We start from the raw sequence: 16926 nt of genomic DNA, 5'->3' as shown, positions 1-16926 counted from the left end.
GGATTTGGATTCTCACCAGGTTGAACCGTCTGACATAGGAGCGTAGTCCTTCTCTCTCTCCCAGCCTTATAGTGCTCAAGTCAAGACTTGTTTTCTTGGCAGGAATGTTCATTGAGAAGTTGGAGGCAAACAAGAAGGCAAGCTTCCTGAAGCTGTCAATGCAACCGTCTGACATGATGCTAAACCATTGTTGGGCAATTCCCTTCAACATGGTCGGGAAGCACCGACACCACATAGCGTCCTCCAGCCCCTACATGTGCTTGAGGTTGAAGTAGGCCATAAGGTAGTCCTCCGGATTGGTGGTACCGTCATAGGCACCCACCAACACATTTTTAGACTTGGCCGGCTGTGCCGCCTCGGTTATCTCCTTGGTGAACCAGAATTTTGTTCACCAAGTTTGAGCAGATGAAGCTGCCGGTCCAGAGGTTGGATATTATATGCCACCTGACCTCCAAAGAGGGTTGACTGCATAAAATGAGGGGAATATTGACCGTACACCATAGGGGGTATGTACGGGGCATTCCCAATCATCTAACGGTCGGAGTTGACGGTATCACCGCCTGTACGGCTCTCATGCAAGGATTGAGTATTCCTTGCAGATGTATTTTTAAAGCTGTCTAGAAAACTCGATGTAGAGGCTGACTTAGACAACTGCTGATTCCTATTCTGCTCGATGACATGTCGAGCATCGGTGTAAGTCTTCTTGTTGCCATCCGGCTGAATAGCACGGATGAACTTCCTTGTGCCTGTCTGGGGCACAAGGATCATTTTCCAGTCAATGGCATGCGTAGTCTTATCCTTAGGATGCGGAGTAGGCTACCTGTCCCAAACTGGCTTCTTCCTCGCAATTCGAGGAGACCTTTTTGCCAATTAACCCTTGCTAGACCCAGTTGTCCTCTTTTCGATCAGGTCCTTGATCTCAACCTTGAAACTCATCATGAATTACATGAGCTCGTCTCTAGTTACTGGAGCCTGACCTCTTGACGACTGGCACTAGTAGAAAGAGGCTCATTTGCGTCGCTCATTTATAGTGTATTTGCGTCGCTTCTATGAGCGACGCAACTGATCGCGACGCAAATGATTTAAAATTCATTTGCGTCGCTCCTTTATAAAGGAGCAACGCAAATGAATCTTCTGATAAACTTCTTGTTTGTTATTTGCGTCACTTGTTTATATAGGAGTGACACAAATGAGTTTTCTGATAAACTTCTTGTTTGTTATTTGCGTCACTTGTTTATATAGGAGTGACGCAAATGACTGACTAGAAAATACAAAATTGCTTTATTTGCGTCACTTGTTTGTTTAATAAGTGACGCAAATGAGGTGAATTTTTTTTTTTTAATTATAATAATTTCCTTGTACATGTTTGTAGTACCTGTTTTCCTTGCTAGTGGTATAAAGTAATATGCTAACGCTAATATAATTGAAATTAAAATGCAATATTATTGAATAATGCAAATGTAAATTTCGGCAGAGTCTCCTTTGTATTTTGGCCTACCCATAAAATTGGGAATGACGACATTATATTAACAACCTGTCCAATAATTTACATCTCGATATCATAGACATTATACTCATCATCCCAACACCAATTAACCAAAATCATTCATGTCAAGCCTATAATCCAAAATAAGAGTCCAACATGCGCTAAGTGTAAATCTAAAGTTCAACATTACATATAATACTCTGCCCAAATATCTCGAATCTCATTTATCTCCTCCTCGGTGTATGGTGTAGTTTTTGAAGAATCCTATCAACACAACAAATATACAAGAGGAAAGTTTTAATTCAAGATTGTAGCTAACATCAAATTGTATTTATCAAACAAAAATGAAATATTTGACAACTCATACCTGAATAAGATCCTCACTGCTATGGTGATGTTCAAGTATTTCGTACATATAACGCACGACGTAGTAGCCACACTCACGTCCACCCAATTGTTGAGGACACTACATGTAATATATTTAAAATTTGAATTAAATTGCTATACTTAAATTATTAAGAAACTAAAAGTTAGGGTAAGAAATTAAGGTAACCTGTCCCAAATGCCATGTCAATTTACTTCCCCTAGATTGTCCACTTAATGCCTTGAAACTTTGAAAAGCGCTACACATTTGAAACAAATAACATATATATTATCCTTACACACATAAAATCATGACATTAATAACAAACTAGACTTACTTTGTCATTGAAAACTTAATTGCTAAATTTCGCTTCTGCCTCAAAGAATCAAAGATGATGACTTCACGCTTAGCCATGCATAAGACCAAAAGAACCAAATGATTCCTACATAATAAATTAGACACACATTTGTAAAAGAGTAAAATAATATCAACAATTTGCAAAGTTCAAATAAATACAAGTTCAAAGTTTATACTTTTCATGGTATGGGCATAAGATGAACTGCTTAGATTTTTGTTTTTCCATCACATGTGCCATGTATAGTAGGATACGATCTGCATCACTATGCAAATAGGTTTCTGAAATCATTTCCAGACACATGAATCGAATGGAAGCCACATCCATCGTATCGAGTAAGTCACTCAAGGCCCTACATATATATCATGTAATAACATTATAAATGGTAATAAATAAGTATATGGGAAGAGTGAAATTTGAATATCTTACATCATAAAAACTTGCAAAATTGAAATATTCAGCCAAGCTCCCGTGAGAAGTTGATTGACATCTTCACGTTTGATAATGATGTCCTTATTATCGTCATAACTAAAGGTCCAAGCATCAACCTTTACCTTAATAGTTTCACCTTTGGGTAATGAAGATAACAAACTATTCAAAGACCCACACTTCTGAGACAAGTTTTCCAAAGCATAATCCATAAGAAAAACTTTTTTTGGATTGGTGTTGGACTCTTTTGTTTCGTGACCACTTTCAACTACTAATCAATAGTAAAGCAAATCTATTCAACAATTTGCTATATTTTGTATAGCAAACTATATGTAAATTGTTACAAAAATAATTTACCTTGTCATGCATGAGTGAAACCAAGTCTTTCGGCCATTGGGTAAATGTACCGTGAGCATGCTTAAGTTTCTTGATGACTGAAGAAGGAACTGGAACCGAGAATTCTTTGAACTCGTCAAAAAAATCATCAACACTTACCCACACGTGATCTGGAATAAGGTTACTATGATGATCAAGGATTAACTCCGGATGATATGTACCTTCAGCGACAATGAATTTCTCATAGTCATTTTTCAACAATGATAGCCGACATGGAACCGTTTCCTTATAAAGATAGAAAAAAATCATTATTAAAAAAAAAAACTGAGTTACAAAGTTAAAAGTATGTCGCAGTCATAAATCATTACCAAAAAAAAGATAAAAAATATAAAATAATAAAGTTTTGGATACCTGTATGTTTGCAAATGGATCATCACCCACTGATTGGCAACTACTAGGATTTTGTTGAGTCGTCCGGCCTATGTTATTCATTTCCATCAATTCAGTTGGAATTTGAAAACCAATCTATTTAGCAAATAACATAAACTTCTCTTGAACCATGGAATCCATTTTAGAATCCATCTCCTGCATAGTCTCCACTCGTACCCTCCGGGCTACTCTTGCCTCTAATTCTTCCAGCTCAGCATCTCCAAATTCCCTACCCCGTCGGCCACTACGCCTCTCTCCGGATCCCCATACAGCTTTAATGCCAATTCCACTGCCAAATGCTATTGCCCGACCATTACGATCTTTTTTCCCAAGGGCACGAGATAAGATATCATCATTCCTATTAAGAACAAATTTTCCATCAGCTTGTTGCTTTCTCCAATTATCCTACACAAAGACTTCAAGTTAGAAAACTTTGGTTGCAATACATAAACTTAACAAAATATATTCAAAATTGAAATAAAGACTTATTATATACTTACAATGGATTCTTTCATCTCTCTTGTTTTCTCATCCGGCAAATAAGGATTTCCCTTATCATCTTCTATTGATCTTGCTAGAAGCCAAGCATATGTCCTATCCGGCAAACTAGACACAACCGAAGAACAAGATGAAGTACTAGATGCTGAAGATGCTGTGGGAATATACCCTTTTCTATGCCATACAATATTCATTTCACCATATGATTTGGCTCCTAAATGGTGAGGGTATTCGTTGAAAGACTGGCTTTGTCTTGCCTTCTCACTGATTTCCTATTTTCACGAGCATAAATGAAGATTAGTATATAAGAATCCGTTAACAAAGTATTAATAACTTGCATGATCATTGATATTAATACACACAAACCTTAAAATCATCTGTACTATGCTCCTCCACAAATGTTTTCCACATATCCGCAGATATGAAATCATAGAGTACATACGCCATTCTTTTCTCATTCGGCATATTCTTGGGACATGTGATCAAACCACTGACCAATTTTGTTTTAAAATATCTCCAAGTTTTATCACAAGTGCGTAGGACCTTTTTTTTCTTGTCTTCATCTTCTTCGATTTGAAACTCTCTCTACAAAAAAAATTAAAAAAATAAAAAAAGTTAGTAAATAATTTCATCATATTCAAATAATGTCAAAATGATCATATAATAGTATAACATTTAACATTTAATAGTGAATATTACCTTAACATCTTCCCACAAAGTGTCTTTTATTCCTTGTGGAACTTGATTCCAATCTTTATACAATATAGACACCTTTGCACGGCTTATTTCACCAAGATGAGTTTTGTATGCTTTTTCCCACTTTCCAATGGGTCGACACAATTCATCCCATTCAAGCACTCTAGGAGCCCCAGGCATGGATTTCAGGCCCTTTGAAGGACCTCTTGGCTTCTTTTTCTTCTAGTAAGAGTCGGTTGTTTGTTGCTCTGATTGTGATTGATTGTGTGGCTCATCTTCCTCACCTTGCGAAGACATGGAACGATTATGCATATCCTCATCCTCCATTATTACTTACCTGAAAAAAAAGACATAAATAAATTAAGACATCAGTTTGTATCATTTTTAAATTATAAACTTGTACACATAACAATAATAAGCAATTTATGCAATTAGTAACACATATTGGAAAAAAAAAATCACAGAATTCATACCTACTTCATTCTTCTCTTTTGCGACATAAAATCCTTCATTATGATCTTTTCGTTTCAACATTGTGTCAAAATCATCGACTATTGGAGGGATGCTCCAAATGGAAGGTGGTGACTCATTAAATTGCTCATCATATTCTTCCTCGTTCACCACATCTTCAATGCCAAGTATCCTTCTTTTACCTTCTAAAACAACGAACCACTTACAATCAGCTGGGTCAGCCATGTAAAAAACTTGTTTTGCTTGTGAAGCTAATATAAATGGATCAGCTAGATGCCCTCGTCGACCAAGATTTACAAGGGTCAAGTTCCCTTGTTCATCTTTTTTTACACCACGGCTACTATCAGCCCACTTACAACGAAATAGAGGAATCTTGAAATCAACATAATCCAGCTCTATTATTTATTCAATGATTCCATAATAAAATTTCTTCTTATCCACAAGTGTTTTATCATGTGCACTAACATAATCAGATGACAAACCTACTACTTTAACACCACTTTTTTGCATTGTTGACTTGTCATCTTATCGGCTAGTGTAAAAAGAATACCCATTGATGTCGTATCCCTCATATGACATGACTTGACATTTAGCACCATATGCCAACCATCTCAATGTGTCAGATATATCGTTAGGTGTGGTGGATAGTTGGGACATCACTCGTTCCTTGAACCATGTAACGAATGAACAATTATGCTCCTTTATCAGCTGAAGATCACCATTGGAAGGATATTTCTTTTTAAGAAAAAGAATGTGCTCGTCCAAGTAAGGATGAACCTCACTAAGATTTTGCAACACAAAAAGCTCGGCCTTATTTTTCATTTCAAAGCCCATGGATATCCTTTTCCTGCCAATAGTACCTTGACCTCCAAGCCTCCCATCGTGTCGAGACTTTGGCAACCCAATTTTCTGTGAACGTGCAAGATATTGAACAACCCATGCTGCCACTTCCTCGGCAACTGTTCGTTGTACAATACTAGCTTCAGGTTTGGCCGGATTCATGACTTTTCCCTTTAAGTCACCCATTTCTCGTTCAAAAGGATACATGTATCTCATACACACTGGTCCACAAAGTTTAATTTCATGTACAAGATGAATAACCAAATGAGGCATCACGTCAAAAAAAGATGGGGGAAAATACATTTCAAATCGACACATTGTCTCAAGTACATCTGCTTGCAAGTCATTTAAATTACTTGGATTTATGACCTTGCTACAGATAGTGTTAAAAAAGACACATAATCTTGTAATCGTATACCTCACTTGAGGTGGCAAAATTCCTCGAATGGCAACTGGTAATAATTGTTGCATCAAGACATGATAATCATGAGATTTCATGCCACCCAATTTCAAGTCAGACATTGACACAAGTCAACGAAAACTACAAGAAAATCCAGCCGGGACCTTTAAACCATGAAATGACTCATAGAAGCTAGTTTTTTCCTTTTTAGACAAGGTAAAGCAAGCTGGGGGAAGATACCAGCGTTTTCCTCGAGATTCGGCTGCCAACTCTGAACAACCCATAGCAGCCATGTCTTTTCTTACTTTAACTCCATCCTTTATCTTTCCTGGCATATTTAATAAAGTTCCCACAATGGCATCACAGACATTTTTCTCAATATGCATTACATCTAGACAATGTCTAACTTCCAAATGTCTCCAATATGGAAGAGACCATTGCTCAGACTTCTTCTTGTAACCCCCAGTTGATTTGCTTTTGTAAGGCTTACCAAACTCATTCTCAATGTCTTTGACCCGCTGATAAACCTCACTTGCATGTAAAGGGCCACGAGCTTCTCTCAACTCCACTTTTCCATTAAAAGCATCCTTATTGAATCGAAAAGGGTGGTCTTCAGGAAGATGTCTGCTATAATCCATGTATACATGCTTGCCACAATTGTCTAGGCGTAATGCCTCCAAATCATCTTCACAAATGGGGCAAGGAGTTGTTCCCTTCACATTGTACCCCGACAAATTCCCATAAGCTGGGAAGTCATTTATCGTACAAAAAATCATGGCACGTAAAGTGAAATTGGTTTTACTATATGCATCAAACATTTGGACATCTTCGTTCCACAACAATTTTAAATCTTCAATGAGAGGCACTAGATACACATCAATGTCATTTCCAGGTTGTTTAGGCCCAGATATTAGAAGGGACAACATAATGTATCTAGACTTCATGCATAACCAAGGAGGCAAATTATAGATATTAATTAGAAGAACCGGCCAAGTGTTATATTGGGTACTTAAATTAGTGTCCCAAATGGGTTCATTCCATTTGTACTATGACCAAGCCTAAGATTTCGATCTTCTTCACCAAAGTCCTTGAACTTTCGATCAATGTTCCTCCATTGCGGGGAATGAGCAGGATGCCTCATTAACCCATCTTTCTTCCTCCCATCAGCATGCCACCTCAATAATTTTGCAGTTTTTTCATCCGAGAAGAGTCTCCTAAATCTCGGCATAATTGGAAGATACCATAATACCTTAGCCGGAGACCCTTTCTTACACAACTCACCAGTATCATTCATCTTGTAACGAGAAACTCCACACCTTGGACACTCATGCAAATCAGCATACTCATTTTTATACAACACACAATCATTAGGACAAGCATGTATCTTCTCAGACTCCATACCCAAGGGGCACATAAGTTTCTTGGCCTCATAGGTGGAGTTTAGAAGTTCATTCCCTTCGGGAAACATTTCTACTAAGGCTTTTATCAACTGCGTAAAACCCTTGTCGGTCCAACAATTGCTCGCCTTTAAGTTGAATAACTTCATAATAGCACCAAGTTTAGTGAACTTTGTACAACCAGGATATAACGGGGTTTCTGCAGCTCTCAAAATACTATCATATGTTTGGGGACACTCTGTGAAATGGTCTTCAACATCATGCATCATTTCATCTATCCTGTCCTTCTCCACTTCACTCTCACTTTCAACACCAATATCAGCTGTATCGATATCCTCACCTTGATGTTCATTATCATCATCACAATGATTCTCATCTTCCCTTGGACAATAACTAGAATTTCCTCAATATATATGCTATCACCATGCCATGTCCACCTTGTGTAGTTTTCTTTAAACCCACGACGAATTAGATGATCTTTAATATCAACTATATCACGATATCCCCTCGAATTATTACAGTCACAACAAGGACAAAGAATAATCTTTGATTTATTCTCTGTTTGGTGTTTTAAGGCAACAGTGCTAAACTCTTTAATTCCTCGTAAAAAACTTGTACAATTTCGTTTACCATACATCCAACTTCGATCCATTTTCAACCACTAAATAACAAAATTAATTTTAAGATAATGTGTATATTTTCTAACATATATAGCTCCTTAACCATAAACAAGAATATAAGGCATCAAACATTTTCATTCAAAGTTTATATCATGTAAATGCAACTCCGGATGATCCAATAAGGTCCTTATCACTCCAACCTAACCCATTCTTGAATGTCCTATCTCACTAATAACTACTTGTAAAGTTTGGTTCTAAAGAAAATCCGGCAGCATTTCCCTATAGTTCTCCAAGCACACAATGTAGATAATCGGCTATCAACATATGTACCCAGAAAACAATCAGGAAATAGTGAGCCATGATCTTCTTAGACCCAAAAACAGTTCAAGTAGTTAACACTTAAATGAGATAGAACATTCAAAAATAGTCCCAAACCGGGGACTATTCAAGACTTACTCCTAATGAGTAAGCCCTGAACAGGTATCTTAGCCAATGATGCAAGTATTATTGCAATTCCAATCAATTATATCACAATTAAAAATCTCATACAATTCACAATCATTATACCAACCAGAACAATTAAGTTAATATTGCAAAGAATGGTTCAGATATATATACCACAAGTGAAGACAATCTCGTATGCGTACTACCGCCTTAATCGTTTGTCCACAACCAGAACCTCGAGCAACTTGTGGAATTCACTTCCGCATAATTAAGAATCTGCCATAAAAAATTACATATATTAAACCAACATAGTTGATTCAACTTAATCTGCCATGTCAAATAAAAGTTGTTATTCGGCATTGCTTATTAGCCAATCATGGTGTAAAACTTGAAGACCTGAAACGAGTGTTAAGCCATCCGCAGGTATTTAGATCTTATACTAATCCATGTCTTTATTGCCATCAAAGTTATATTGCCATCAAAGTTATATTGCCATCAAAGTCCAATGAATAAACAACCTTATAACAGCTATATATAAATGAATGTAACAACATTGCTAAAATGAATGTAACAACATTGCTAAAACATTGCTAATACATATATTCTATGTTTAACCTTTTAACTAAAATCATCACCTCAAATTTTAGCTCTTCCATCTATTAATTTGTGTATGGTAATCAAGATTTAGGATCTAATCTCATCTATTTGAGTAATGTTGTTACATTCATTTATATATAGCTTCCAACAAAAAAGTAAAAGACCATACACATTTATTTTTAAATTTAGATCAAGATAGCATCTATCTTTATGTGCTTCATATATGTTTTCATTAATGCTAGACCGCTAGGGTGCAAAAGCTTATTTTGAACACATCCCATGAACATTACTGTGACATCGATTTTACATGTATTTTGTAATTTATTTAGCAGCATTTTTACAGATAATTAAAGATAAGACAGTTGAAAAACAAGGGTCAATGTTACTGAATTTAATGGCCTGGATGACGATCGACGGCACGTGGCTTATCTATTTTTGCAAAACCGCTCACATAGTCATACTATGCACTCGATTTCAGTTATATATTTGAAACCAGTAATATATTGCAAACCAACAGCTCAAAAATCAACAGCTCAAAGATGCAACCAGTTATACATTCAACTAAAATCTGCCATATATTTTCTAATTAATGAACTAACACTAAACCTGAAATTAAAATAAGTCATTGTTCAAGTTAAATGCTACATTCTATCTACCATGAAAAGATTGAACATAAATAGAAGCAATCTTACCTTAGGTGAAATTGACTTCACAAATTCAACAATGTCAAGCCGAAATCGAACTTCAATTATTGTAGCTGTAATTTCTTGACTGAAATTCGAACAATTTCTATTTATGACTGAAAATTTTCGAGTGGGGTTTCTATTTTTTGCTGTAATTTCAGTCATACTTCACAAATTCAACAATTTCGGTCATTCTAATCGAACTTGAAGACCGAAATTGAATTTTTTGGGGTTTCTAGGGTTCGAATTCGTATTGTTTTGAGTTGATTTTTTGCTTGAAATGGGGGATTTTTGGTCGAAAGCAATCAATTTTTCTGGGTTTAAGGGTTCGAAGTTCTTAGGGTTTTGGTCTAAATTTTTGCTCGAAATTGCTCGGATTTGCTGCCGATTATGGGTCTTTAACTTGATTGCGAGTTTGGATGTTGAATTTGCTGGGGAATCGCAGTTTTTGGCCGAATTTGTTGGATTTCAAGGATGAATTTGTGGGTGTTTTGCTATAGAATTTCACTAGAATTGAAGAACTCTTGTTTTTTTCTTTTTGTTTATTGAAATGTAGGCGTACGTGATGAAAAGCTAAGGTCAAAAACGCAAAATAACCTAAAACCAAAAGAGTTATTTGCGTCACTTAATTATAAAAATGCGACGCAAATAACAAAATCTATAATGTTGTACACAGCTCATATGCGTCGCTCATTTAGTAAAAGAGTGACGCAATTTACTCACTCACTTATTTGCGTCGCTTGTTGATCGCAGATAGATAGGTCGTTATGCTACCACCCTAACCAAATTAATCATTTATAATACCTAAACTTACACTAAACTAGTTAGTGGAAAGTAAAGGGTCGAACCCAAAAGGACTAAGTGTATTAATTTGTGCTAACTAGACTAGTAGGAAAGGTTGTGAGATATGGAGAGATTAAACCAAATACTACTAAGAGCAAATAACTAAAACAAGAGAAAGTGGAATCCAATTACATCAATGCATTCAACAACATCATACAATTAGATGAAAATTCCCTCGAATAGGAACATCAACACATTTAACTCACTCTCGCACAATTAAGCATGTTAATTATCCTACAAAAGTAATTCACTCTCGTGCAACTAGCCTAGAAAAGGTATGGAAGAATTTAGGGCTCTCAACCAACTCACTCTCGCACAATTGATTGAAAGCACAATTAAGAGCATAGAATCGATTAGCTTGAAAGATTCTAGTCCATAAAAGCATCACCCATACACAATAATCAAGAAACAATTTAATACTAATCACAATCAATCATTCAATTCATTAATATAACCTTCATCCAATTCCCTAGAACAAGACCTAAGCTAACATAATGAAGAAAGACATGGGAAACAAGGTAAAATAATAATAAAAATAAGATTAAACAAACAAACTAATTAATCTACTCAAATCAACAAACAAAAAGCAAAAAACTAAGAATTAAGCAAAGAAATAAAGATGAGAGAAAGTTAGAAAATGCTCATTGAATAGATGAGAAGAAGTTTCACAAAGTTGCTTCTTCAACCTCTCAAAAACTCCATGGAAATCCAAGCTTTCTCTCTCTACACTACTCCTAAACTAACCCTAAGAGAGAGAAAATAAAGGCTAAACTAATCTAATCTATCTAAAATAAAAAGTTGATTGAAAGTTGTGAGAAAATAACCCCAAAGGGGTATTTATAATACAAGTTAAATAAAAATAAAATAAAATAAATAAGACTAATTAAAACTAAATACAAAAAAGCAAAACTAAAGTAAAATAAAATAAAATAAAATAAACTAAAAAGGAAAAATAAACCCAAAAACCCCCAAAGTTCCACCAAACCCACGATTTCCACCAGACCACCTCTTCTTCTTCCCTTTCGAATTTGGCTTCATTCATTCACCATATCAACAACAAACAATCATCCTCACCGTTCATCAACACTATCATCATCTAGCATCACCAAATCTCGACCTTTGCATTAATTGAAGGAATCGTGGCCGTCCGATTTTCATTAAAATCACGTGAAAAGCTCGTGATTGACCCACATTTGCGCGCCCGCACAGAAGTCGCGCATTGGTCGCGCATAACTTACTGCCTACAATCTGATTTGGAGTCCAATTTGCGCGCTTTCTGACAGAGCTGCGCGGCCGCGAATTTCTTGGCTGTGAGTTTGGGTGTTGGGCGAATTGCGGCTGCAATTGTTGAGTAATTGGGTTGGAGATTGGTGGTCGATTGTGGGTGAAGGGCTGGTGGTATTTAATTGGTTCAGTTGCGTGGTTCAGGTATATTAAATGGGGGAATTGGATGTTGCGGGGTGTTAGTGGTTTATTTTGGTGGCTGGTGGAAGGTGTGGTTTATGGGAGCAGGGGAGCGGTTGATGGTGGAGGTTCGCAGGTGGTTGCGGTTTTGAGTGGTGAAAGTGGTGGAACATGGGAGAATTGATGTGGCTGTGATAGGTGGGTGCTGGTGGCTGGTGGAGTCGAATTGATGGTGGTAATTGCTGGCGGTTTTGGTGGCGAAATGGGAGGTGTGCGGCTGTTGCTGTTGGTGTTGGTGTTGTTGGGGGAAAGCAGGGAGCTGGTGGTTGTTGTTGAGTGAAGGTGAGAAGAGGAAGTGGTTGTGGTGGTCAGGGTGGCTGCGTGGTGGTATGCGCTGCAATTGGTGGAACAGGGGAGCTTAGTGGTTGATGGTGGAGGTTGGCAGTTGGGGTTGCGTGGTAGCAGCCATGTTCGATGACTTGGCTTGGACACATTTGACTCAAACCCGGAATTTTGAACTTGATTTGAACATGGAAATCGAGCGTCAACCCGGACACACCTACAACCAAAAATCAAACACGATGGGATTATCAAAAGGTAAAATAAAATAAAATAAAATTAGATAAATAAAGTAAAATAAAATAAGATAAATAAAGTAAAATAAAATGTTAAAACTAAATAAATAATAAAATTAAATGAAATAACATAAAATAAAGAAAACAAACTAGAAACTAAAAGAAAAATAAATAAAAAGAGAGAAACTAGGAATTAATAAAACTAAGTTAATCTAAATTAAACTAAAAACTACAAAATACTCAAATAACAAGATGAAAGACGAGAATAAGCAAAATAATAGAAATAAAGGATAAAATGAGCTTAATTATTGAAATAAGCCGGAAAAGAGACTCAATAAACACCCTAATAGTGACATAAAAGTCACTTATCAAACTCCCCCAAGCTAACCTTTTTCTCGTCCTCGAACAAATTAACATGAAACACGGGAGAAGGAGAGTGATTTATTCAAGCAAATCTAAGACACTAAAGGAGACAAGAATGTACACTAACTCACTTTCGTAGGAATCACGGTCAAATTTAGCAACTAAAGATAAGCCCTTTAAACCCCTAGATCGCCCTAGAGGACGAGTGTGCTCTCGTGAGGGTGTCCTAAGAGTTTAACCCACAATTCTAAATAAAAACCAAGGCAAGGCAATAAAAAGAAAAGAAAAAAAATGTAAAAAGAGAAAGAAAACACAAAGTTCATACTTGGACGAGAAATAGGAACATGCACCAATAATGAATGCAAACCTTTCTAAATAGACAAATGTATGCACGTTCCAAGATGTCAATGGTTGATTGAAACATAACATATGCTAAGCATAGAGAACTAATGGGGACACAATCCACCCTAGCCCCAACCATCGGGCCGCGTTCTCTCCACTAGCTTCAAATCAATCCTTAAGCTAGTTTCTCATGATTCCACGAAAGAACCGGAAAAAAAGATAAAGAAATGAAAAACTTTGAGAAGGTAATCCCGACATCTCAACTATGCATACTCTCTCCATAGGTTTGAAGTCTATCTCCCTCCACCGTTCTTTGACCTAACCCCACTAAAGTCTAAGGGTCTTTTATTTGGTTGTAACGTAAGGCTAAGGGTTAAGGCGGGGTAAATATTTGAAAATTTTGGTGATATTTCCTAAGTGAAGCAAAAGAGTGGCCTACTCTAAAAAACAAACTCAAGAAGTCACAAAATATCAAACAAAAATACCAATAATGTCATCTCCCCCAAGCTTATTCAACACTAACACAATATATACCAAAACCGAAGTAACGCTCCCCCCCCCCCAAGCTTGAACGAAGCATTGTCCTCAATGCTTAAACTAGGGAAGAAAACGAAACCAAACTAAAATATTTTTGTGATTTTTTTGTTTCTTTTCCATTTTTTTTATAGCTCTTATTTGATGTCCTTGCCTTTTTTTTTTTTTACTATGGACGACTTTTTCTTGAAACTTCCTTGATTTTCTTGAATTGCATCTTTCTTTTCAAACTTTTTTGCATATTCTTTTCAAGCTCAACTTTCAAGACCTTACTTATACTAATTCACAAAGTTTTCTTGCTCATGATCAACACTCTCAAAACTCAAACCTCACATGCCAATGCTTCACTAACTAAAAGGGTTGGTAAACATAGGCCATTGGGTTTGTAATGTGGTTAAGACAAGAAAGGGAAAATTAGGCTCAAATTGGTTAGCAAGTAGGTTAATGCAAAATAGAAAATCAAATTTGTAACAAAACAAAAAGAAGATAAATAAAAATGAGAAAAGGTGCCCTTTTCCTCCCCTAGAGTGGCTCGGTCACGATCTTGGGAGCTAGAGGTCAAAACAAGGATTAAGACATGCATAGCCAAGGATCCTGAATAGACGCTCAACAAGGTGATGAAGGCTAGAACAAATGAAGCTCATAAGGGTTTATAACCAAACAAATACCAACCAAGGGTTTCAAATCCACTATAGAGAGCAACTCCATCTTACCACATTCCCGTGAACTAAGGCTTCATGGACCCCTAAAAGTTCTTAACCCGACTACCTTAGCATATAGTATCCTAGAGTCAACCAATAACACTCTCAAACCGTGCATACATTTACCACTTAGGAAGAAAAACATTCAATGATTCAAGTCCCAAAACAAAATGTCCAAAATAAGAACAAACAAAACACATTTTGCCAAAATTACCTTGAAAGTAAACAAAAATCTTATTGGATTTTTCAAATTAAAATAAAAGACATGGAAATGCATATACTCAAGTGCATGGCATAAATGAATCAACATCCCACCAAACATGATAGAATACCTTCCCCCCAAGCTTGAGTGAGATAATATACTCAAATATAAAAAAAATAATCCATGGGAGGGGAAAAGAAAGAAATCAATCCAACAAACCAACACAAGTCCAACGAGTCACCAACCATTAGAGAAAAAGCTAGGAGAGAAATTACCGGATATTGGTGGGTGTAATTACCCGCAAATGAACCAATTTAACCTTTCAAAGCTGATTTCCTCTTGAATTGAATCTCGAATTCCATATGCTAGCAAAAATAGGCGTCAAACTTCCTTGATTCTTGATCCAAACCAATGCATAAGTGTATATCAAGTCGTGTACCTAGCAAAAGGCACACAAACATTTCCATGAGAGAAAATCTAATCTAAAAAGAAAAGAAAATGAAAGCAATAAAAACCTCGGGTTACTTCCCGAGAAAGGCTTGTTTAACGTCCAAGCGAGACCGCTCTAGTAAATAATATTGCAACGAACGCAAGAGCTTATCAAATGCACTACTACACATTTCATATGATAACAAGTAGGAAAATGATGGGAGGAGGATGTGCAACAAGATTATTGCACGTAAGTGAGGAGGAAGATGCCAAAATAAGGAAGAAAAATCAAAATAAAAATCAAGAAAATTAGAAAAGAAAGAAGAAGAAAAATAAGGCAAACTCTCCTCAAAATATTTTTGGGTGGCACAATCACCCATTTCCTCAATAATAGGAGGATGAAAAGGAAAAGTCTCATCAAACATGAGAAGGTCCTCAATAGGCTCTTTGACAAAAGAAGGGAGGAACATGGGATAGTAGGAGATGTGGTCAAATTTCCTTGAGAAAGGGACATGAGGAAGGGGAGGAGAAACAATGGTCTCACAAAACCTCACATCACCAATGAGGGCATGAAAATCAATCATAGAATCCTCAAAAGAACACTCATGACTCACATCTCCCTCAAGAAAAAACTCTCCAATAGAAACAACCTCATCCTCCTCTCTATCACAACGATGAACAACAACTCCCTCAAGATCCTCAAAGCCTAGAGTCTCTAAACCATGCATGAAAGGAAAAAGGTTTCTCTCAAACTCATCCCTTTCCCATGAAGCATTGCCAATGAACTCTCTCAAAAGGCTATAATGTTTTGTTACACCTTCAATGAACATACTAGCCATAACCTCAAATGAGTCCAAAGACTCGTGGATAGAAGAGTCACCAATATGCAAGGTGGACTCATCAAATGGGGAAGGGGGTTGGAATCCTCAAAATCGACATTTTCTTCATTCACAACTCTTCTACCATTACTCAAGGGACTCTCAATCTCTCTTGATTTCTCAAACTCGCCGTTATCATCCTCATGAACTCCCTCATTCAAACATGATGGCTCACTCACATCCTCACCAAGGGAAGCTCTCAAAGGGGGTGAATAAGGGGAAGGATGGAAATCAAGGTCAAATGGGGAATGAAAAGGATCAAAATCCTCAAAAATCCTCTCATCACAAGAAAATCTCCCCTCACCTTAACACCCTCGCCCCACATCATCCTCAACAACACTCTCACACTCCAAGTGAGGTGCCTCACGTCCATCTAAATCAAACATAGCACTCATCACTTAGGCAAGCCTCACTTCTCTCAATTTTTGTTCCTCTTGAAGCTCTTGGAGTTGTTGGGTGAGATATTGCATTTGAGAGAGAATTTGGGCATCAATGTTATTGGGTTGAGGTTCATGATCAAAGTCAAATTGCACTTCATCAAAATTAGCACAAACCTCATCAAAATGAGCATAAGGGGGAAAGGTGTCAATTTGCATACTTGGATCATCAC

General features: G+C 36.8%; 1 protein-coding gene across 2 annotated transcripts; it reads right to left on the bottom strand.

Moving 5' to 3' along the window:
• Nucleotides 1-1423: 1423 nt before the first annotated feature.
• LOC110694870 lies at nucleotides 1424-10831 on the bottom strand. Of its 2 annotated transcripts, none has more exons than XM_021872039.1 (11): nucleotides 10055-10831; nucleotides 8940-9041; nucleotides 4597-4930; nucleotides 4264-4482; nucleotides 3900-4169; nucleotides 2992-3804; nucleotides 2635-2773; nucleotides 2384-2557; nucleotides 2040-2292; nucleotides 1854-1952; nucleotides 1424-1750 (listed from the first exon to the last, which is right to left on the bottom strand). In XM_021872039.1, exons 3-6 carry the CDS (start codon nucleotides 4771-4773, stop codon nucleotides 3496-3498), a joined length of 975 nt encoding a protein of 324 aa, XP_021727731.1. In that variant the 5' UTR covers nucleotides 4774-4930; nucleotides 8940-9041; nucleotides 10055-10831; the 3' UTR covers nucleotides 1424-1750; nucleotides 1854-1952; nucleotides 2040-2292; nucleotides 2384-2557; nucleotides 2635-2773; nucleotides 2992-3495. The 2 variants fall into 2 exon arrangements, with proteins under 2 accessions (XP_021727731.1, XP_021727729.1); XM_021872037.1 differs by lacking the exon at nucleotides 10055-10831 and having other exon boundaries at nucleotides 2992-3255; nucleotides 3382-3804; nucleotides 8940-9081.
• Between the last annotated feature and the right edge of the window lie 6095 nt (nucleotides 10832-16926).

Source organism: Chenopodium quinoa, unplaced genomic scaffold, assembly GCF_001683475.1.
Source record: "Chenopodium quinoa cultivar QQ74 unplaced genomic scaffold, ASM168347v1, whole genome shotgun sequence".
NCBI classification, from domain to species: Eukaryota; Viridiplantae; Streptophyta; class Magnoliopsida; order Caryophyllales; family Amaranthaceae; genus Chenopodium; species Chenopodium quinoa.
The sequence above is the reverse complement of the archived record's forward strand: the minus strand, read 5'-3'. Positions and strand labels throughout refer to the sequence as shown.

Coding starts and splice junctions, on each gene's coding strand:
- LOC110694870 (XM_021872039.1), bottom strand. CDS start 4,773: ATGCCTGGGGCTCCTAGAGTGCTTGAATGGGATGAATTGTGTCGACCC. Junction 4,170..4,263: donor ATAGTACAGATGATTTTAAG/GTTTGTGTGTAT, acceptor TCGTGAAAATAG/GAAATCAGTGAGAAGGCAAG. Junction 3,805..3,899: donor GAGAGATGAAAGAATCCATT/GTAAGTATATAA, acceptor GTCTTTGTGTAG/GATAATTGGAGAAAGCAACA.